The sequence below is a fragment of the Panthera leo genome, chromosome B1 (genome assembly GCF_018350215.1).
Source record: "Panthera leo isolate Ple1 chromosome B1, P.leo_Ple1_pat1.1, whole genome shotgun sequence".
NCBI lineage: Eukaryota > Metazoa > Chordata > Mammalia > Carnivora > Felidae > Panthera > Panthera leo.
The window spans coordinates 198,450,973-198,475,075 of record NC_056682.1 but is presented as its reverse complement, the minus strand read 5'-3'; the positions used below and the strand labels follow the sequence as shown (position 1 = coordinate 198,475,075).

Here is a 24,103-nt window from a genome sequence, read left to right as displayed (position 1 = left end):
AGGGGCAGAGAGAGAGGGAGACACAGAATCGGAAACAGGCTCCAGGCTCCGAGCCATCAGCCCAGAGCCTGACGCGGGGCTCGAACTCACGGACCGCGAGATCGTGACCTGGCTGAAGTCGGACGCTTAACCGACTGCGCCACCCAGGCGCCCCTGAAGCTGTGAAATTTAAGTCTCGTGAAAGTTCACCAGATTTCTTCGGAACCTGAGTTTCATAAGCCTTGAAAACTTTGACATCTTACAAACGTTTGAGGGGCTTGTCTTGACCGTCCCTCAGATGCACACATTCTGTCAGGCTGCTGGGGAAGAGAGTGGCTGGGGAGAATGCTGCCCCCTCCCCAGATGTCCCCCACTGGTTTCTAAATCTAAGCGAAACTTCACAGTCAGATGGGGAAAGGAGAATTCAGAATATGTCTCTGTTTTAGTGTGTGAAGTAGAAAGTGATAGTCATCACGGGATGAAGTCTGAGTTCTGATGTGTTGATGGGTCTTCGTATTAAGGCACAGTGAAGAGTGTTTCCAGTTTCCTAGCGGAAACAAAGTGAGTTCTGCTGGGAGTGGTTCTCCTCATTGTTACTGTTAAATTCTTTGCTCTTTTTATACCCACGCTTAGATAATGTACAAACACGGTTTGGATCCTGTGTGTTTCACTTTCTTTTCTTACCAGAAGTGTTCGGTGAGTGTTTTCCCTGAGCAAATCCTTTCCAACAAAGTGTTTAACTTCGTGTGCACACAAATTCAAGAGTCAATTAAACATGTGTTTGATTAGTTTATCACAAAGAATGCTACCTTGACTTAAAACAATTCTACTCTGTGGAGAGAGTTCTTTCTGTTCAAAAGAGGGTCCTTATTTCTAAAGAGCAGAGCTCTGATTTTAATTAAATAAGGAGCATTTTATGCAATTTTTTTCTAAAGCTTAAGATTAATTTCTATGGTTACTAGGGATATAAATCTCTAGATTGCTTTAAAACAAAGATTTTTGTTCAGGAGAGAGTTGACAGCTCTTTTTAAGAGAAGCTATTACTTAATTTTACTTTCCTAAGTTTAAACACATAAAAATATTTGTAATGATACCCCAAAGGCATCATAAAAATGTAAAATAATTGTACTCTAAAATATCTAAAATTACAGGAAATAGACCTCATTTTAAAAAATGAACTGGGATTCGTGGCCTGGGAACTGGGGTGTGGCATACTTCAAACCCAGAATCTCTTGTCAGGAGACCTTTTTTTTTTGTTTTTTTAAATAGTAAAAAAGTCTTTTCTGTTGCCAGTCATACAGGCTTTAAAATATATTCATTCTATTAGGAAATATTTTCTTGTCATTTTATTACCTTCAACACACGTTACTGTATTCCAAATATGGGTGTCTTAGATCCCCTTTGAGAGACAGATTTCTGTCTCTAGAATTAGATGGCATCAGTTGACTGTGGATTAACTATATCACAGTTACCCTTTAGACTGTTTTTAATGATTATTTTAGAAGTACATAGCCCAGTTTTCTAAGCAGCTCTGAACAAGGACAGCATAAATGGTTTCTAGTGTTTTACTTACTCAGAGTATACTTTCTCTCTGAGTAGATAACTGTTAACTGATAAATTGTTTCTAGGCTAAAAGTACGTCGTATTTTAATAAACGTAGTGCAACATCTATGGAAGTGCAAATCCCCAACTTTTTAAGTAAATGAATTAATACCCTCTTTCCTACTTTAGTACTGTAGTATCAGTTTGTTTGTTTGTTTGTTTTGCTATTTTCATTTACTAAAGTTGTAATTGGGTCTTGTGTAGTAAAACGTCTTGTGTTTATTAGGAAAAGTAAAATTAGATTTACAAAATATTCAGACTGAAGTTTTGAAAGAAATGACATTTTGTATGTAACGTGAATGCTGTTGAGACTAGATATGCTTGTAGTTTAAAACATGCCTGATTCAGGAATGCTTTGCATTAAATGAGTTTATATTTTAAGAGCAAAATGGGGGAGAAAGAAAACTACTTTCCCTTTTTTTTTTTTTTTTTTTTTTTTTAAGAGAGGAGAAAATTGAGTCGAATGCAGATACTGAAAGTGCTGTAAGCTGTGTGAGCAGCGAAAGCAAACACTGATTATTGCACATGTACATTTGGACCAGTTTACTTTTATCTTTCAAGCGAAACATTTCCCACAGTTTTTGTGGGTTTTTATTTAAGTTGGGAAAACTTTGGAAGTTTGTGTGAAAGTATAAATAAGTTTGTGAAAGTCGTGATTAGAGTTTGATAATAAACATGCAAGAAGCAAATTGGGGATCTGTGAAAGTCAGATGTGACATTTAATCATGTTTTCTTGTAAAACACACTGCAGTGAGAGGGGTGTCCATTTCTGTGGATCTGGAACAAAGACTTTGGCTGTAATTGAAAGTAAGGGTTAAACGTGAGTTTTTCAGTTTGGATGAAGTTTAACAATTCTTTTAGGAGCCTTAGTGATTGCTATAGGAATCCCAAAGGGTGCCTCTTTCCAACTATAGGCAGAGAAATTATATATTTATTTATAGACTCCATTTACAAAACAAAATGCATACTTGTTTGCCAGGAAAATGTAAACAAGTTTTTACAAAATAAGCATTAAATTTTAGCAGATAGTGAGATTCTTAATTTTGCAAGGAGGAAAAAGTTTTTAGTTGGTTTGATGATTGAAATAGACCACAATCATAGAGTAAAAATAAATAAAAATGATACTTAAAAGCCTTAATCTAAAATATGTTTTAAGTCTCCTTGTTACGGCATCAACCTCACAACTGCAAATTGACATTTTAAAGTTAGTTGCTTACGCTCTAATTCTTGGGGAAATTTGTTCACTTTTCGCTGTAAGGACACTCCCTGTAAGTGTAGAAGGGTATCACTTTACTAATTATTACATCCAGGCACTTTTGAAATAGTAATCATCAGATGTCGACTAACATATACTATAGAGTTTTTGGAAGATTCCTTGAACGTCGTAAAGTTTTACTTTCCTTTTCTTCAGGACACTGCCACACGGGTCCCTTAAAAGTGCGTATATATGTGTTCGGGTGGACAGTGTTACATTTTGATGACAATTTTATTGCTTACAAATTGACATGCGGCTTCCACTGAAATTTGTTTCTATGATAAGAAAGGAAATTTTTCCGTAGTGGTGTTTCAGATGCTTTTACCTAATGATAACAACTATTAAGAGAGATTTAAGTTGCATGTACTGGTTTTACTTTTAAAGCATTCACACTGAGTTCTGAATATAATATTCGAATATAAGACAAAAATTTTTGTGTCTAAGTAAAACAGTACATCTTAAAAGCAGGATGAAGAGAGAGGCTTTGATTCTCAAAATCAAGATCTGTATGTAACATATAGCTCGGGATCTAACCATTACTTTTCTAGTTTATTTTATACACAGAGTTTTCTCTGGCAAATGATTTATTAGGCAACTAATTATTTTCTGCCATTTTGAACACTTATGTAAGAATCAATTTTTATCAGGCTAGTCCCTATTTTATAAAACTTAGCAGTTAGCGATTTTTAGTTTTGTTCTAAATCCGAGAAACCAGTCAATCTTATTTTTGTTTTTTTCAAGCAGAAGATGTTGGAATATTTTGTGACATTCCTTGAAATGATATTTTCTGCCTTTTTTTTTTTTTTTTTTTTTTTTTGCACATGTACGGAAGTGCTTATTCATTCCAAAGGAGATCGTAATGAAGGAAAGGGATCTGTATTTTCTTGGAGGACAGGGAACGATGAAACTACGCCTGGACTGTGCTCGGAACTTGAACGTTTGTATTCCTGCTTGAGGCCAGCACGCTTTGCGTTTTATTCCCATTCACTCCGTTGAAAGATGACTTTGGAGGAAAGGCTGGTGTCTTGTTACCAAGCCGTCTTTCTCAGACCTTCATGACAAAATGCACATTGAGTCCTTTGCTTTTGTTTTTGCCAGCAGAGAAAAATATATGTTTTAGTGAAGCAAAGCACTTCTACTTTTGGGGCTTGAGTCTTATCAAGCAGTGTTTTCTGTTGAATGTAAATTATCGGCATCCATCAGGTGGTATGGAAGTTGAATGTGTGTTCTCCCTTTGTACTGCCCGTCATTGGTTTCACTCTTCTCCTTGCTGATGTGAAGCAGAAACTAACTGGACGAGGTAGCAGTTTTGATGATGAGATTAGAAGTAGCCAGGCTGACTGTCTCCTGGCTTTTAGAGAACCTTATAAGCTCAGGGCCACCCCTTCCCCTTGTTTAGATATTACTTGCTCTTTTGAGTTTCAGATTACAGGAGCAATTGATCTGCATGACCTATCTTAAGAACTTTAACTTTGCAGTGGAAACTTAAACCAAATGTATATCCTCAAGAGACAAATCATCTTAAAACCAGGCTGTTGTCATTTTGATGTCCTGTACGGTTTGTGGAAGAACAGTGTGGTGCAGGGCACCACCTGGTGGACGGAACGGTACTTGCTGCCATGGGTGGAAGATTGGGAGAACTAGCCTGTGCCCGGGGCTTGCACGTGAGGGGATTTGTGTTGTTCCCGGCTCCTAATTTCTACCCAGGGCTAGGATCCCAGGAGAATGAGACTGGGAGCAGCTGGTGGGATGTCAGTTTTATGTGCGGTCTTCCCACTCCTGTAGGTGTACGTGCCGGTCCTTGTCATCCTCGCAAACGTTTCCTTCTTACGGTTGATATTATAATTCAAACAAAAAGATGGTTTAAAAAATGTCAGTAGGGCAGCATTTCCTGTTTTTGAGTGCATTTATTTAACCTTCCTAGTAAGAATCTACCTTTGGGCGGGGCGCCTGGGTGGCTCAGTAGGTGAAGCGTCCGACTTTGGCTCCCGTCATGATCTCGCGGTCTGTGAGTTCAAGCCCCGCGTCGGGCTCCGTGCGGACAGCTCGGAGCCTGGAGCCTGCTTCAGATTCTGTGTCTCCCTCTCTCTCTGCCCCTCCCCTGCTGATGCTCTGTCTCTCTCTGTCTCAAAATAAATTAAAAAATTTAAAAAGAAAGCTGCCTTTGGGCTAGAACCTGTTTGTGGTCACACACTTGATGCCCTTGCTAATCTGTTCACCTTACGCAGGGAGGGTTGCTTTGATTACCAGCTGTGTGCAGTCGTTGGCTGCTTGTTACATGGGGAGTGTGCCTTTGGTATACACTGAGACATTTGCAAAACCCGTGTGAGAAAACTCCGTAGTTTTTTAAACTTTTAATACATCGTAACCACCTGTTTTAGGAACGGCTGTTCCTTCATGTGTATTTTAGAATGACACATTCTTGATAAAATATAGCACTGATTCAGCAGCATTTGTGGAGCTAGGAACCCTGCCAGGCTTTGGGAATCCAAAACGAATCTGACACAGTTCTTCTTGGACACATGCTTTTAAAAAAGCCTTTTAATTTTCACCGCAAAAAGGAGCAAACGTATTCCTGGGATACGGAAGGCACCGCCGTGGAGTGGAGGTGTGTTTTACGTGCTTAGTATTTTCTAGCACGGCCTGGCTGGCTTTAGAAGACATTTAGCACGGGCTTTTGGAGCTGCTGATAAGCGAAGCGGACTGCTCCGTCTCGGTGAGTTTGCTGTGGGGCAGGCGGCAAAGGGCTCCCTGGAAGCTCTCCTCTGGTCCTCAGCTCAGGTGTTCACGTCGAAGGGCCCGAGTTTGGGGCGCAGGCTGACGAAGTTAAGAGCGGAGGCTTTGGAGTGTCTTTTGGAACACGGACCTCGGCTTTTCACCTTGCTGGCGGTAGGACCTTGGGCAGGTTCCTCGACGACTCTGTGCCTCGGTTTCCTCGGCCGTTTCCCTCTGTTACGCAAATGCAAGGGCTTCACGCGGCGCCTGACACGTGGTAAACACCAACCGTTTAGGACGCTGATGACACGTTGTAAGGCGGGCGTGTGGTGGCCGTCCTGCCCGTGGTCCGTCCCCGGCCCTGGAGGCCCTGGGGCCCGCGCTTCTCCACCCATCCCTCGGTGTGACTGGTCAGCGTTCCCGTGCTGACGACTCCGCAGACGGGCAGCCGACTGCTGTCTCTGGGCGCCGAGCTGAAATGCTGCCTTCCGCCCAGAAGTCTGCAGAAAGCTTGTACCCTCCCGTGCTTGTGTCTGTTGGTTGAACCGTGTTTCAACACCAGAGGTTCTTGACCTGAGTTCCTGTGGTTCCAAGTTCCTTAACCGAGTTCCTCTGACTCTCAGAATGGAAAGCAGAAAATGGTTTTGTGCCTGTGGCAATATTTATTTTCTTTAGGGAAGAGATCAGATACACAGCTTCTGCCAGAATCTCCGAGGCGTCTGTGCCCTTGAAAAAGGTAAGGAGCCATAAAATATTTCATGATTCTTTCTGGAAGGCGGCTCAAGAGGTTAAGAATATAACCCCCCTGCCTAGAAAATGAAACTCAAATTTGAATTTCACAGTTTGTTTTGTAAGCTGTCTCAATAATTTTAGAGAGAGGGTTGGGGTTTTAATTTGAGGAACTAAAATATAAATGGAGTGCGTTTTCCTCTTACCCTCTTGTCAAAGTTCTGAAGGGCACAGTGAGAGCCAGGAGAGGTAGGAGTACGGCTCTCCCCCTTCCGACGGAGACCTTGAGCCCATTATTTTGCCCCTCCCCTCTAGAGAGAGGGAATAATAGTGGTCCCCCCCCCCCCCCCCCCCACCACAGGGTTCTGATGAAGGTCAGGTGGCATCCTTTGCACAAAGTCCTGATAGCTCTTCTCTAATAGCAGGCATTACATGTGTGTCCTCATCATTTTTGTTGCAAGTTTACCCAGCAACATTTAGGATATGTACAAGCCAGTTACCTCTTTTGTTTCTATTTCACCTACATCTTATCATGCAATTATAAATGTTCCTAATTTCTTATCACCAGACTTTCCAAGGTTCTATGGCTGAAATCCCTGAGCCAGAAATAACAATAACCCTAATGAATGAGGATCCCAAGTACATATACCCTTAGACTCATGCTGAGCAGCCAGGAAAGCATAAAAGGACTGAAAAGAAGCCAGCAGGGTTCGGTCATAAGGAACTTTGAAGTTGATCGAGCACCAAAAGGTATCTCCGTGTTTGAGTCAAAAGGACGTTGTCGTCTAACCTTCGGAGCGTGTGGGTGAGGAACCGAGGCCCAGAGCAGTGACCCTGAGGTCCTAGAGCTGGCTCGGGAGCGGGGTCCCCCACCCTGCCCGTCCAGCACGCCTGCCCAGAAGCACTCTGTGTTCTCCAAAGGAGCCGAATGGGCACGGGCGGCCTGTGGGGTGCAGGTGTGAACGGAGGTGGCGGGGAAAGCGTGCGGCGAGTCTGGAGACAGCTCTTTGGAAGAGAGCACCTGCACTGAGAAAAAGGAGGAAAGATGCGGAGGAGAGTGTGTTGGGGTGCAGGGGAGGGACACTGGAGGCGCATCCCGCCGGGACACAGGACTGACAGGAAGCTGAGTGCTTGCCAGGACAGAAATGCCGTTTCGGCGGTGCCCGTCGTCCGCTCCGCACCCGGCTGGCGAGGGCTGAGGGTGAGGGGGCTGGCTCCCTGCGCCGGGCCTCTTCTCGTAGGGGTGTCTCGCTCACCTCCTGTGATTCCAGCATCTAGCATCCAGTTTGCGCTCTTCGTGGCCCCTGAGCTCAAACCAGTCGCTTCCTCTGATGCACAGCTGAGGACTCAGCAATCCCTTCTGACTCTGGGGGGACTTGGCGCGAGAAGGTGTGTTCGAACCCGGTGTGGCCTTTTGTGTCGTGTAGGTGTCACGTGCTTTTCACCTCGTGCACTAGTGTTAAGCTGGACGTGGAGGGGGCCAGAGTCCCGAGGGACAGCGGCACGAGGCCAAGTTCAGCCCTTTTCCTGAGTGGGTTGTGCCCAGGTGAGCTTCCCCTGAGCTGCTTTCCAGAAAGGCTTCTCCAGATGCCCCGCCCTCGTGGAACGGACCCTGGGTCGGGTTGCCTCTGCCACTGCCCTTTGCTCTTTGCCCTGTGTCCCCTTGGCTGCCTTTGCTCCCGCCCGCGGAGGCTGTGGGGGCCGCCCATCACCATGGAGGCGGTTCTCGTTGGCTCAGCGGCCAGACTGTCTGGGACCGCGTTGTGCTATGTCAGCGACCTTTTGTGGAGCCACGAGCAGTGTGTGCGGCTTCTCTCTGGGCCTCAGTTTCTTTCTCTTTCTTTCACAGGGGGGCAGCCCCCCAACCCCGAGCGGTGGTATGAGGGTTAAGCAAGTCAGTATGTGCGTCTCAAGCTCCGAGCCTGGTGCCTGGCACAGAGCAAGCACCCAGTAAGTGTTAGTTACTAGTCCTCCGATGGTGCTGGGTTTGCACCGAATCCAGGTTTTTCTTCTTCTGACTCTGCAACTTCCCACACTCCTTGGTGCTGCAACTTGGTGAGAGGCCGTAGCCGTTTAGCGTGGCCCAGGTCTCTACAGCTCCCCTCCCCTTCGCTGCCCCACGCAGTCCCCATTGCACACCGGCCTGGCCTCGTGGGTGGGACTCAAGCGGGGATGAAGGGGAAGCAGGGGAAGAAAACTTACAGTGTTTGGGCAGGTGCTACGTGCCAGACGCGGTGTCAGACCCTCCACGGACATTACTTTCATCGAGGGCTTGTGGTGGCCTTCAGAGTCCTTCTCGTTTGTTCGGAGGTCAGGGCCGGAGAAGTAACGTAAGCGCAGCAAGACCGTGTATCTATCGCCAGCGTCAGAGCTGGATGAGAACTCGCCTCTGTAGAGTCTGTGCTTGAATTACCGGGACTGGGGGCAGCGCAGCACCCGTGCACCCTGCACGCACCGTCTCTGCACACAGCTCTGTCTGCACACGTTCCACACACAGTCTCTGCACACACGGTCTCCACACACACGGTGTCTGCACACACAAAATCCCAGCTCTACACATTCAGTTTCTCTGCACGCATTGTACACACACAGTCTCTGAATACGTGCTCTGTGCACAATCTCCGGACCAGACAGGGCTTGGAGGGGATCTGAAAAGCAGTGTGAGGTCATGTAGGAACCTTGGGTTGGAAGCCCTCCTGTATTCGTCGTCCTCCCTCCCTCTCTTCTTTATTACCTCCTCTCTTACTGTGCCTGGCCCGTTCTGGGTCTTACATATTTGTCAAGGGAACAAATAAAAGAAAGCTTTCCAGGCACACAGAGAAGAAAGTAGTGATGATTAACCAGCACAGGCTTACAAAGCAGGAGCCATACTGCTCCCCGCGCCCCCCCCCTCCCCCCAGCCTCATTAGTGTCAGTTGCTAGGCAGGTAGCTGAGGAGATCTGCTTTCAGAAGGCACTTAACAAGGTCTCCATGATATTTTGTAGAGGAGACTTTTTTTTTTTTTTTTTAATGGACTGAGGATTTGGACTATTGGGGCCTGTGTGACTGGTTGGGCTGGTTGTCCAGCTCAGGGAGCTGGAGGGGACTATAATAATTCCATGCTTTTCCAGCCCCATTTTCATCCCATTTTTAAAATTATTTTTAATTACAGGTGTCTTTAATGGCAGGGTGGTCAAGTGGCAAATAACAGGAAGCCAGGGGAAAATAGGAATATAGTGAAGGTGGAGATTAGCAGCACCAGTCGTGAAAGAAATAATGTTAGCTATTAAGTCGTCCTGACCCAGTGACATGGAAGTGAGTAGACTCTTCGGTGGCATTAATAGAAACCTAAAGGCTAGAATAAGGGAGGTGATGTTTCTGCTTTCCCCTGCATTTCCTGCTGACACACAGAATATCGAGTCCGTTCTGTGAACTGCATTTGAGTTTTGAGGCCCGTAATTTGCAGCATTCAGAGGAGACTAAAGAAAGCTTGAGTGTCTTGACTACGTTTAGCTTAGAGAAGAGAGAAGACTCACGTAGGGAGTGGAGGGGGGCCCCACGAGCTGAACCTGATTCAGAGGGACAAAAAACTTTGTACTGTTCCAACTAGAACGGGCGACCTGGGAGAGATGGTGAGCCCCCCACCATCAAAGGAGTAAGCGTCTGCCAGGCCCCTTCTGGTCTTGAGAATCCAGGAAGAGAAGAGAGATTTACCTGTTTCGTGCTCTGTGTATCACGTAGCGCGCGCGAGGCACAGAGCAAAGCCAGACTGGCCGGGAGTGGACAGTTTGGAAATGGGAATGTTCTAGCAATGCCAAGTGAGTGCAGTTTGGGGCGCCAGAAGAGTGAGGATGAGAATGTCTAATTAGATTAAGGTGTGATCGAGAAGATAAGGAGCTGGAGAGAGAAGGTTGGGGCCAGAGGAATGAGGGGGGAAAGGCTGAGCCCGTGATAAGCTGCTGCTGCTGCTGCTCGAGGTTGAAGAGGTCCGAGACCTGTTTAAAAGTGAAAGTTGCATTGAGCCCCGTGGGTCATTCAACGTTGTATGGGCTCTTCACGTTTCGACATTAGGTCCTGAGTTCTTCGATGATCTCGCTAACACTAAGAACCTAAGATTTTCTTTTCTTTTTCTTTTTCTTTTCTTGGTTTCTAAGTTTCTTAAAGGGATAGAAGCTTAATATTTATCAGAAGCGGTACTTTTCAGGTTGCTAATATGGGAAGTGAGGCTGCCAAATTCATCCCAACAAATGTTAATCATCCTTGTCTCCTTGTTTAACCACCCCTCCCCTCTGCTGCTCAGGACTGACAGTAGAACTAGGAACACCAGTCTCTCTCATCTTTCGTGTACACATTTCTCATTCTCCCACTCCCCACGTGTCTGTCTGTCTGTGTGTCAACACATGCTGAATTCTGGCAAGTACAGTCCAGGGTGGCACTGGTTCTTAGCAAATATCCAGAGTAGGTTATTTAGCTACCGAAGACAGTTTTCTGTAGGTCACAATCGCCTTGTGTCTTCTAAGGAAGTTACCAGACTGGGGATACACAGCACTTTGTATGTCTACAAGTATATATTTATGCATGCATATGCAATGTATGTAATGTATATAACGTCCAGCTAACAGATACAGCATGCCTCAAGGAAGGCTTTTTGCAGAGAAAGTGGCAGCGAACCCAGAATGCCATGTTAATTCTTCCTTGGGCCCAGCACATTTGAGTAGAAGACAGATAGAAAGAAGACATTCCAGGCAGAGGGAACAGTAGGTGCCAAAGTGCAGAGGCAGAAGAGGAGGCTGCTTCAGGGAAAGGCTTTTCGCCTCTGGAATGTGGGGGTGGTGGTGCAGGAAGTGCCGAGGAGAGGGTGGCCAGTGGTTCAATTCCTTTGGCGGATGTTGAACAAGTTGAATGGATGGGCCTGCCTGACCAGTTTAATTTGTGGGGTAGAAAAGAGGGCAGCCCTGAGACTTTCTATCTTGAGGAAGCAAGAGAGAGGCTCTTTCTCCTTGGGGGAACAGGAAGGGGACCAGAAGGGACCGAGTGGCCAGGAGGGTTGGATGTGAGTGTTTGGATAATTAACACTCCACGTTGCTCTTGAGGCACCAGCGGACCCGCAGGAGAGGTTGGATGCGCTCAGCTGGAACACAGGAGCAGGGCAGAGGCTGGGTGGGAGTGTTCTGTAGATGGTGAATAAAGCTGGGGGTGGGAGTGAGTGAGTCTAGCCTGAGTAAGGTTCACGGGGTAGCAAAGGCAGAGGAAGCGATGAACGAAGGCAAAGAAAAGTTTGCCAGAGGCTTAAGAAGAGAACCCGGAGAGAGGGAGAGAGCGTGGGGTCCCAGGAAGCAGAGGGAGACTGCTGGTTCCTTGGAGAAGGGCAGGGGCAGGGAGCTTCCTCAGGGGTTTGTGAGGACGGGTGGAGAGTGGCCAGCACTGCCGCGGTGACTGTCACCCCTCAGTACCCTGCATTCATCCAAGGGTGGTGTCATGCAATAGAAATTAGGGGGGAAGTGCTGGGAGGGGCCCAGCCCGTGGCGCTTGCTTCCCAAACAGTTGCCGAAGAAAAGAAGGAAGCAAGAAAGGGCCACTTCATGTATGCGGTCCCTTCACAGACCAGCTGCTGCGACCTGGCACCGGTGGAATTTCTGTGGCGTTGCCAGGCTCTTTTGTGGGTGACAAGTCAGCGGGGAGCCTCTCTGGCACAGGGACCCACAGCGTGACTGCAGCAGGGTCGCCATGCTCCAGAGGCGCCTTGGTTCTGAACTTGTAGCTGTAATTGGTATCGATGCATTTTCAATTATGGCTGAAGGGAGTGGATTCAGATTTAGTTAGTGGGCCTCCAAATTAAACTTGGGAACACAGTCCTTGTGAAAAATCATGTTAGCTTATCAGTAGTTGGCAAACACTTTATACAACGGTGGTTCTGGCTGTGCCTTTGGCTGCATACTAAACTGAACAGCAAGCTGTGTCCACTGATTGAATGAAACAAAAATAATGATTTTGTGTTACAGGGAACTTTTTACAATATGCCAGAGGGACCTACTGGAGTCTCTTTAATCTTGAACAATGGTTGTTTCTTGCAGAGGCAAATTATGCAAATCGGTACTTAGTGTTTCATAATCAATCAGGTCTTTGTTGGAAGTGTTGTGAGTGCCAGCAGAACAGAATTCCTAGCATGGGGGGGGAGTGTGGGGGGTGGCTTGCAAGTCAAACCACTGCTGTGACCAGCAAAGGACACTTGTGACCGCTTTGAACTCTCCCCAGTTAAAAGGCAGCCGTCCTTTGAGAAGAATCCCACCGTTTTGTACCAGGCTTTTTGTTTTACGGTGTATCTCGCTTTGGGTAATTTACAAAGTCCCCGGGAAGGAGCAGCTCGCAGGACTGTTCTGTGGGCGACCCACCCAGACAGAGCTGGGCCTGCCGCCTGGGATGGCAGATGGCAGCCATGCTCCTGCCCCTGGAGCTCCCTTTGTGCCCAACCTGCCTCCAGCGCGGTCTCTGCACGTCGACTTGGGCTCATCCGAGCGCACGTGTAGATTTCCAAACAATGGCGTCTCAGCTTCGGCCTGCACAGAACAGTTAACCTTTAATAATGCTTTGATTCTAGATCAAAAAACAAAGAACCAGAGAAATTTTAAAAGCCCTTGGGAAAACGTGGTGATGTGTTTGAGAGTTCCTGTCAGTACTACAGCTGTAAGACTTGGGTCGCCATCTAGTGGATAACGGGAAGTATGAGCCGCCGCGCTATGGGGTTGAACCCTACTCTTAGTTGCTGAAAGGGGTAGAAGATGGGTTTGGTTCGGAACATGGAATCACCCTCGGGGAACCGCGTTGGGCTAGGCGTGCGCCTGAGCAGCTTACGTCAGACAGACCCGAAAACATTTCACAAGATGCTAACGTCTCTGAAAGAGATCCACGTGCAGGAGAGGGCCTTGACCTGGCCTGGGAGTGGCAGAGAAGGCTTTTAGGAGGCATCATACTTGAGCAGAGGGCTTGGGGCAAGAAGACTGGGATCGGGCGGGGGGTGGGCTTCGAATCTGGAGATGTCCACAGGGAGAGGGACACCCAGGGCCTCGGGCTTAAGGAATCAGGCCTGATTTGTCGGTAATGGGGAGTCCCTGTGCACTTTGTCAGGAAGTGTGTGCGAAGATTTGCCTTTTTGTCCAGAAGTATTTTTTGTCTGGCTACAAAGATTATACATGCTGATTATAGAAAAATGTTAAAGTACAAAAAGGTTTTAAGAAAAAAGCAAAATCTCCAAATCTCACCACCCAGACAACCGTCAGTATTTTGAAGAACAGTTTTCCGACTTCCTCTCTGTGTATGTGTACAACGTTAGGTATGATTTCGTATCTTTTCCATAAGTGCATCATGCAGTATGTGCTTTGGGCGACCTTGCTTTCCCCTCCGTGCTCAACAATATGCTTGTGGGAAACCATCCATGTCTGCGGCCCAGGCTCACCCAGGGTACCTCACAGGATTTCATTGGTGTGCACGCTGGGATGTTAGGGGTTTAGTTTGGTCCCTCCTGGTAAAACCTTGTATGTACGAGGACAGGTGATGTGACAGTCTTTTTTTTTTTTTTCCCCTGTCAAATGCATCTGGATTAGGAAGCACACTTTTTATGGTAGATGGGTTATAGAGAATTTCAACGTCTTGATGATTTTGGGAATTAGTCTTATTTAAATATAGCCACTTAAAAGTGAATTTATGTTCAGAGAAAGAAAGGAACGGGTCACATGAATACCTGTAGTTTCAGAATGCAGTTCAAATCGCTTGTTTGATTAAGTATCAACTTCCTAAAGAGGCCAGATCCTGGCCGACCCTGGAGTGTGGCTGTTAGCTTTGTGCTGTCCCATAGCTGGAGACCAGGCCTTGAACCGGAACAGCTCGGCTCAGCTTTGGGTACTTCTGATCTCAAAATGTCCCTTCTACACTCGTGGTAAAAGCAAGCCTCACAGACCTGCCGTGCTCGGATGGGACGGCGGGGTCATCTTTTGGGTGGACTTGGAGAGCACTTGCTTTGGGAGTCACAGTCTCCCATTGGTTTCGAACCGCTTACCTGGGATGTGTACCCTCCATGTCCTCTCATCTGTGACCTGGGATTATAGTGGAGCCTACCCACAGGGCCGTCGGGAGCAAATGCGATAATGGACGCGTGGTATTGACACTGGTAAAAGCTGGCAGGTAGCTCGTGCTACTGCTGTTTCCTGAAAGCTGCATTCTCCACCCTCTCTTTGTAGTGAAGCCCAGGGAGATTAAGCGACTTGCTCAAAACTTCAGTTGGCAAAGGTTAAGAGTTTAGGGGAGCCTATAAGAGCACCCCTTTCTTCTCAGCCCAATTTTGGAACCACCTGAAAGAGAAATACAGGAGTTAGAACAGGAAAATCCACACAGGGAGCCTGGCTTTAGGTTCGTAGTGAAATATGGGGGGAGCTTGGGTCAGAATATCCCCCCTCTGCTGGCTGGCTGGCTGATGGGAAAAACGGAGAGGGCGAGAAGGAGCCGAGCATGCCCATTCTCCTTTCTCCAAATCATAAACCAGTTAAGTGGCTCCTCTTCCCTCTGAGGCCAGGATATTGGTCCCACTGAAGTCTCCCTGCACCTGAAGCCTCGGGAGTGGGGGGGCAGGGTCTCCTTCAGCAGGGGGTGGCAAAGCAGAGGTCAGAACCCAGGAGTCTCTGCCAACCCCCTGGGTTTCTTGCCCTTCTCTCTCTTGCCCGCCCTGCTCCACCCAGACCCGCAGTCATGTGCCCAGAGTCGGCTCCTTTGCCCACGTCCGCCCAGGGCTAAAGGTGGCTGCAGGGGAACTCAAACGCAGGGAAGAAAAGCCGTTGGGGAAATTGCCTTCATTGCTCGTTTAAGCCGTATGTTGAGGCTGTTTAAGGATTGAAGGAAGCTCAGGATGAGCTGAGCATCAGGAAGACTGCTGTTATTCCTGACTGCCCTGTTTCCTTGCTCATGGCTGTGGGCCTTCCCCCCCGACATCCAGGTGGCCTTGCCAACTCCAAGCCTGCCGTGTCGCAGAACGCGAGACCCAGCAGCCGACCCGGGAGGAGACGGCTGGAGCCAGTGGCAACATTCTCTTCCGATATGTGAATATTCGTACTGTAACATATAGGTGACTTTTAAAACGAGCGTTGTGTGTGGAAGCTTTTCTTGCAGATCCTTCTGTATCCGCTGTAGTTAAACACGTTTTTTAAGATCAACATTGTACACAAATACTCTCACACGAAACCCAGCTTCTATTACTGGGAAGAAGGATGTCAAACTTCATTAAGTTAAATATTAGTAGTCTTTTGACAGAATAATACAGGATAAGTGACTTCGCCTTTGAGTCACAGAGACCTGTGATCAGTCTCAGTTTTGTTTTGGTTTTTTTTTTTAAGTTTATATATTTATTTTAAGAGAGAGTGCGAGTTGGGGAGGGGCAGGGAGATGAGAGACAGAATCCCAAGCAGGCTCCGCACTGTCGGTGGAGAGTCCGACACGGGACTCAAACCCAGGAACTGTGAGATCACGACCTGAGCTGAAAGCAAGAGTCAGATGCTTAACCGACTGAGCCACCCACGTGCCACCACCCCCCCACCCCGTTCTGCGTCTTACTAGCCTTGTAACCTTGCATGGCCTCAGTTTTCATGTTGCTTAAATGGGAACGGGGGTCATGTCTAACTCATCCGGCTGCTCTGGGGAGAGTAAAGGGCAGCCCGTGCCGAGCAGTTTCTGCACTGCCTGGTACACGTGGCTGGTGCTCAGTGAGTGACGGTCGCCGTCGGCTGTAATCACGTGTGTGGTGCTTTGCTGAACACGGGACATGAGAAGAAAGGAACAGCTGGACGTTACTCGCTCGGATGCTCTTCTCGGTTCCCAGTCATCCCTTTGTGGATACTGTGCTGGAAAACTGCGCTTGTGACCTGTCCACAATGTGTGCTTTAATTTGGAGGCTGAGAACGCAAACCTGATACTTAGAACGCCAGGGCTCCAGCCAGACTTCAGCCCGAGGTGTCCCTCAGCACGTGGTCTGTCCCGTCTCTGACTCCGTGTTGTGACCTGTAAAATAGGCTTGATGCTGTCCCCTGTGATCTCGCCTGGGAGAGTCAGGTGAGCCAGTGCACGCAGCTCTGGGAACGGGAAGAGCTCTGGGAAAAGCCTGGTACACCGTCTTTTCTCGGTGACGGTTTTGGATTTTGAAAGGGGCGTCCACCCTGATAAATGGAATTCTAAGCAAAGATTGCAAGTACTTAGAAATAAAGCCGGTAGAGATTGTGTGTGGAATTGAGTTGTTGGTTCAAGTGTGGACAGCAGAAAATCTGCACACAAAATGACTAAAAGTGTTAAGGGAAGAAAGCGCTAAATGGGAGATGCTTTAAAATGTTTTTTTATTAAGGGAGACTTCAGATACTCCCTGAAGCAGACAGGATGGATGACGAAGCCGCAGGTACACATGTGCCCATCCTCACCTCTTACCGGCCCACGGCCCGTCCTGCTTCGTCTGATGCTCCCCTCTTCTCCATGTTGTTTTGAAGCAAATCCCAGGTGTCCTATTTGGTAAATTTTCAGTGTATTTCTCTAAAAGAGAAGGATTTTAAAAACAGGGAAGTGAATCATAGTGCTTCAGATATTAAATACCTCCTGCATTCCTTTTCTGTCTCAGCCTGCAGTTCACGTCTCATTTTAAACTGTGTTTTATGTTGGAGACGGTGGACGCTTCTCGTACAATGTAGCAATGTAGTCAAGCCACAGCCGGTGGGCATGAGAACTCTTCCTTCCGTGGCGGGAGAGCAGACCGGCTCCTGTGAAGCGTGCCAGGCTGTGCATCCTCGGACCTTAGTGCTCGCGCTGCCCCTCTGCGCGCACCGTGCTGACTCCAGGAGAAACACGCACAGACGGCCGGTGTGCCCCCCTTTGTTGGTTGGTTCACACGGTTGTGTAGGTACAATCTTGTGACAGGTCTGATACCTTTTTGACCCAACTCATACGTCAGGACTTATCAGATCTTGAAGCTCTTTCTGTTGGATTTCCAGCCCCCCACAAACTCCCCCCCGCCCCCCGCCCTTTTCCTTTTCCAACATTTATTCTCTGCTGCAGATACAAAAATGAATAGGGCATAGATCCTGACCTCACGGGGCTCAGTTGAAGTCTAGTGGGGGGGTCACAGATAAATACTTGTTATGTTCAATGGAAAGTGCTAACAGGTATCTGTAAAATACTAAGAAAGGTGTTCAGGAAGGCTTCACGGAGGAGGTGACATTTAAGTGGAACCTGGAAGGACGAGCAGGGATTCTTCTGGTGGCATGGGGTTGGGGTGAAGAGAGCTGCTCTGGGCAGAGCAAGAGCAGTCACGAAGGCACAGAACTGTGAAAATGGGGTGTCCCTCACCTGCCCAAGGCTGTGATGTGCCCCACAACATGGTTCAGTCCCCAAAATACTCCCTGTTTTCAACCCTTGCATTTGTCACTCACCTGGTCCCACAGAGACCCTTCCAGTGACCTGTTCCTTCTCCCGAGACTCTTCCTCACCCCCTCCATGTCGTTCAGCGATACCAAGACTAAGAGATCGACACTAGTTTAGATCTTTATGGGGCAATAAAATTTCCATTTTACTCCGATTTCCTTGTCAAACTTGACACCGGAATGGCCTTTCTCCTTTTAAAAGTGAGGGGCGTTCTCTTTGGACACACACATAAGTGATTCTTTTAAAGTTACCACTAGATGTGGAAACATTCACAATTCAAAGCATACAAGTGCTCACACCCCTGCAAATTTGAAAATACAAGAGCCATAATAGAATTGTTGAAATATAATAAGCTGTCTTTGGCAATGACACCTCCCCACCATGTGAGGGTGGGTTAAGAAGGCAGCTCTCTGCGCCGTGGGAAGAGGGCTCTCACCAGACCACGTCTGCTGGTACCTTGATCCAGGACTTCCCAGCCCCCAATACTGTGAGACCGTGTTGTCGTTTAGGCCACGCAGCCTGTGGTATTTTGTTATAGCAGCTTAAATTAGGACACATTGTATTAGTTTCTTTCTGCTGTTGTAACAATTTACCAAAAACCCGGTGACTTAAAGCAACAAGAGTGTATTATCTTATGGTTTTGTCGTCCGAGGTCCAAGACGGGACTTTGTAGGTTGAAATCAAGGTTGGGCAGGGAAGCGTTCTTTCCTGGAGAGACTTAAGGGAGAACCTGTCTCCTTACCTTTCCCAGCTTGTAGAGGCCAACTGCATCCTCAGCTCCCTCCTCTGTCTCCAGAGCAACCAGTCCTCCTCCCACTGCATCACTCTGCCCTCCCTCCTGCCCTTCCTCTTCGACATTTAAGGACCTTGTGATTATATGGGGCCTTCCTACTGGATGAGCCAGGATAATCTCCCTATTTTAAGGTCAACTGATGAGAACCTGAATTCCATGTGCTATGTTAATTCTCCTCTGCCTTCTAACAGAACGTATTCACAGGACTTGGAAGCCTTTGCAGGGGGAGGGTGGCATTTTTGTACCTGCAACAGCAAACACAGTTCTTTAGGGCTTATCGGGTACCCACTGTTTTGTTAACATTCAGTAACAGTTTTTGAGGCTTGCTTTGCTCCGGGAACTGTGCCTGATAAGCACAGGAAAGGGAAAGGGACCCATCACCCTCTAGGGGCTTGCCATCTACTGAAGGGAAATTGGTCTGAAATTAGTCACTGTGGTCATGAAGGGTGGTCATGAAGGAAGGGGTGAGGTCGAGGTGCCACGTTTTGTGGGGGAGTGGGGTCTGACTGTGCCCGGGGGTGTGGAGCAGATACAGGGAGGGAAAGAGGAGAAGTCTGTGCAGGAGGGAAGGTGGGTAGGGCATTCCAGGGAAAAGGAGAACCATATGGGTGTGTGTGTTGGGCAACTCTGGGACTTGAAGCCTGGCGCCTGCTGGGAGTGTGGCAGGGACTGAGGCCACACGGGACTTGTGGAGCTGGACTGTGAAGGGCCTTGAGTGCTTTATGGGAGTTTGGACTTGACTCCATTGTTTAGGCCTGGAGGTTACTTGTTGGCTGCCCTTTGGCAAATCAGCCTTGGAACTGCTGCTTTTGGCTACAGTGTATTTAAATGTTTATTTATTTTTGAGAGGGAGGGAAGGGGAGAGAGAGAGAAGGAGCAAGGGTTGGGGCAGAGAGAGAAGGAGAGAGAATCCCAAGCAGGCTCCAAGCTGTCGGCAAAGAGCCTGACGCGGGGCTCAATCTCATAAACCATGAAATCGTGACCTGAGCCACAATCAAGAGCCGGCTGCCCGACTGAGCCACGCGGGTGCCCCTGGCTGCGGTGTGTTTTAAATCCAGAAGTCATCACCGCCAGATGTCCTGTAGCATCCGCCGTTTACCTCGCCTCTTGCGGGCAGTGGCAGGGCAAGGGGACAGAAACCGTTGCAAGTTCGAAAACAGGACGGTAGCATGATCAGTTCTTAACGTGTGGTGCAGTAAACACTTCGTTTGTACTTCTCTTGAGTATTTTCCCCAACAGTCTTAAGAGGCAGATTTTGCAAGGCAGCTGAGGGGGAAAGTAGGAATAAGAGTGTGAGGAAGGTAGCTGTGTTGTGCAGGAAAATAGGTCGGACGTGGACTCCGATGGTCCTGCGTTTGACTGTAAGCCCTGCCACGCGCTGACGTGCCAAGTGGGTAACGGTGGGTGAGTCCCTTAGCTTCCGTGAGGTTCACTTTGCCACGCTGGTTCCCGTTGGAGAGCAGTGCCGCGAGTGCCCAAGCAGGACAGCAGGGAAGAGAACGAGGTGGTGTGAGTGAAAATACCTAGCAGGGCAGGGCTAGCGGACAGACTCTCAACCCTGGTTCATTACCAGCAAATGAGCGAGTGCCGTGGCCACGCCTCATTTTCAGTGTGATTCCTGCTCTGCACGTGCCTGAAGGCCCTTTTCTGAACCAGATTTATTATTTATCTAGACCCTGTGGGAAACCGAACCGATCCCCTGTTGACCTGTCTCCAGACAAACGCTGAATGTTTTCTTTGTGATAAATACTATCTTTGTATTCAGACATACGCTCGTTCCACAGATACTCGTCGACCACCCCCGTGCCCCATGTGGCACTGAGACCTGCGTGGGGGCTGCACAGCCCCCGCCCGTGCGGTTCACCGACAGGGAAGCAGAGGCCATGGCCGTGAGTGACTTGGTGCCACGTGGGCGGCATGTGGAAGTGCTTTTAGGTTGAGAGCAAAGCGAGAAACAGGCTGAGTTGGCCTTGACAGAAACACTGTCATGGAAAAGATGAAAGTTCAGCGGACCCTTCAAGGCCGGGGTTGTGTATGTCTGGAAGAGGTAGCAGGGGCATTAGGAAAACGAGTGAGCGCTGGTCAAAGGACAAAGCAGGCCACCGGCCTGGTTAATCAGTCTCTCCTTCTGGAAACACTTTTGTCCCTGTCGACCAAGATCCTAGACTTCTTCCCACCTCTTTTTACTTCATTTTACTTAGTTTGTAATCCCTAGCTCCACACGCAGTACCTGGGCACACGGTAGGTGCTTTAGAGTAGGGTTCGCTTATGCTCGTCCCCAGCCGTCACAGAGGCAGCCGTCACAGAGGCAGTCCTTTGTGCCTGGTGTCCTTTCGGTTCATCCGTGGAAGTAGGCCATCGGGAAGATGGAGGTTTGCTGTGTGGGAATCTGTCGTTGCCTCTGAAGCTTTTAAATCTGCTGCTCTGCAGGGCCCCACCTGCAAACCTGGTATCTCCAGCCTTAGACTCCGTCCCCAGAACACTTGGAAGACGCAGTTTTTGTCTGTGGTTTTAGAAGACACATGAGGAAAGGAATTGGCCTTTGTTGAGCATGTGCTGTGTAGATGTTAGACGTGCATGATCTTATTTAATCTGGACGTTCCTTAGAGATCATCTCTTCATAACATCCTGGATCTATCACAACACTTACAGGTTCAGGGGCGACTTTGGGAAAGTTAACCAACAAGTTAATGACAACAGATGACCCTTGACCAACCTGGGTTTGGGTTGCCTGGGTTCACTTATGTGCAGATTGTTTTTTTGGATAAATGCAGTATAGTCCTGTGAGTGGGTTTTCTCTTTCTTATGGTTTTCTTTAAATTTTTTTTTAATCTTTATTTATTTTTGAGAGAGAGACAGAGTGTGAGCAGGGGAGGAGCAGAGAGAGGGAGCCACAGAATCCAAAGCAGGCTCCAGGCTCTGAGCTGTCAGCACACAGCCCGACGCAGGGCCCGAACCCAGGAACCGTGAGATCATGACCTGAGCCAAAGTCGGACGCTCAACCGACTGAGCCACCCAGGCGCCCCATCTTTCTTATGATTTTCTTAATAACATTTTCTTTCCTCCTGCTTGGTTTTTTGTATGAATTTAGTATATGATATAACGTACAAAATATGTGTGAACTGACCATTTATGTTATTGGTAAGGCTTCTTGTCAACAGTAGGCTACTAGTAGTTAAGTTTTTGGGGAGTCCAAAGTTATATATAGATTTTCTGTGTGGGGGTTGGCGCCCCTCGCCCCGCATTGTTCAAGGCTCAGCTACATATGAGAATCCAAACCGAAGTCGTCCCGTTTGTGGCTTCAAAATTTTTCTATAACCTGCATTCCATCCTCTATTAATTTAAATTACACATGAGTGTAACATATCCATATCACTCTCTCTCTCTTTCTCTCCCCCCCCCCCCCCCATGTTAACAGTTTGCTTTCTTTTCATTCTAGATTTCACACATTGGCAAACTGAGAGATTTTCTCCTGGAACACAGGAAAGATTACATTAATGCTTATAGGTAAGTGCATACTTCTTACCATGGCTTTGGTGACTGAATTCTTTTCCATACCTATATTCCTTTTGAGGCGTTTGCCCTTACTTTTTACTTACTCACCCAGAGTCGCCGTGGGGAAGATCGGTTCGGCCGTGGTGTCGGTGGCAGAAAGGACCGCCCGTCCCCAAGATAGGCTCTTCTCTACCCTCCAAGTCCCAGTGCCCCCCATGGCACGATCTTCAGGATCGATGCTGCCACACGTTTGCATCTGTGTTGGTGCCACACACGTTGTGAAACACGTAGACACACACGAGACCCACTCTCTCAGCACGGACTTACGGAACCCACGATGGAACGCTGCCGGTCGTGTAAACATGTCATGTCGGTGCGTTTCTTGCATCTAGAGAGGGTTTGGTTAGCTTGCTTTTTTAAAAGAGAGAAAGCATTTTGATTGAGCCTTCCAAAATGGTTTCTGGAATGGACTCCGGCTCTCAACAGATACAGGAGCGTTGCAGGGCAGACACCTTGTCTCCTGTGCTTCCTGACCTCCATTCATACCTGGCGGTGGGGTGGACTGTCCGCCATGGGACTCCGCTTCAGGCCTACTGTGTGAATTCACGAGGAAGTTGGATGGGATGTGCGAAATGACATCATAAGTAATTTTATACTTTTAAATGTGCTTTGTTCGTATGGTTTCGGAATGTCGTAGAATTCTTACTCTCAGTGCATAGTACCAAGAAGAGCTTCTTTTTAAGCTCTCAGTTAAAGTAATAGCTCAACACTAGATGGCAGTGCAAATTTCATTTCCCGAGGTGTGCGAGTGTCTCCAGTACTGATTTGATAGTCCGTAAGAGTGGAAGCTATAGCCATTTTGGGAAACTCAACCAAACTGGCATAAACCTCTCTTTCTAGCTCCTCCCTTTGTACCTGACCCCTTAGGTCACATAAGTGGCTATAGAGGCCTTGCCTGGAAATCCATTGTTAACTTCCCTTTGCCTTGAAAAGGCGTCCAACAAGGCAGATGTTTTAAATGTTGGTTTAGTTCAAGCCACCCCACTCCCTTATTAGCACTGTGAACCTGAGAAAGTCATTTAATCTGTAAAACCCTGTCTTTCTCCAAACCGGGACTTAGCGAACTACCGCCTATAGGCCAAGTCCACCCAGCTGCCTGTTCTTGTACAGCTTGTGAGCTAAGAATAGTTTTCGCATTTTTAAACAGCTTGGAGAAAAGACTAAGATCTCACCACATATGAAAATGATACGAGATTCACATTTCAGTGTCCACAAATAGAGTTTATTGGAATACCACCAAACCCATTCATTTACACATTATCTTTGGCTGCTTCCGCGCCACAACAGCAGAAGTGAAGGGCTGCGGCAGACCGTGCAACTTGCAAAGCCTAATGTATTTACTCTCCGCCCCTTTTCTTTTCTTTTTTTTTTTTTTAAACGTTTTATTTATTTTTGAGACAGAGAGAGAGACAGAGCATGAACGGGGGAGGGGCAGAGAGAGGGGGAGACACAGAATCGGAAGCAGGCTCCAGGCTCTGAGCCGTCAGCCCAGAGCCCGACGCGGGGCTCGAACTCACAGACCGCGAGATCGTGATCTGAGTGAAGTCGGACGCTTAACCGACTGAGCCACCCAGGCGCCCCTCTCCGGCCCTTTTCAAAGCGTTTGCAGAGCCCTGCTCTAAACAGAGGGGTTGATGATCCCTCACCAGCTAGTCGAGAGATTCATACAAGACAGTATAATTGAAATGCAGTGCATTTCCATGCATTTATGAGATGATTGTAAAGGGTGCTGCTCTGTAACTTGGCAGTCGTTTTCACCTTTTCTTAAAAAATGTTTATTTATTTTTGACAGAGCACGTGCGCGAGCATGAGTCGGGGAGGGGTAGAGACAGCCGAGGGGACAGAGGATCTGAAGTGGGCTCTGTGCTGACAGCGGTGAGCCTGATGCAGGGCCCAAATTCAGGAACCGCGAGATCATGACCTGAGCCGAAGTCAGACGCTCAACCGACTGAGCCCCCCAGACGCCCCTCAACTTCTGATGATAAAAGTGATGTTAAAGGCATTTATTTCTGCTCAGCTCCCACACAGTGTGCATCCGTGTTCCCAGACG

The 24,103-nt window shown here is 47.8% G+C and overlaps 1 protein-coding gene across 3 annotated transcripts in view; it reads left to right on the top strand.

The window, feature by feature from the left end:
- Positions 1 to 24,103, top strand: part of STX18 (syntaxin 18) — a 119,486-nt gene that overhangs the window by 48,828 nt on the left and 46,555 nt on the right. For all 3 annotated transcript variants that reach the window (XM_042936907.1, XM_042936908.1, XM_042936909.1), the window contains exon 2: positions 21,938 to 22,005. In XM_042936907.1, the coding sequence (XP_042792841.1) occupies positions 21,938 to 22,005 (68 nt within the window). The remainder of the gene's footprint in view (positions 1 to 21,937; positions 22,006 to 24,103) is intronic.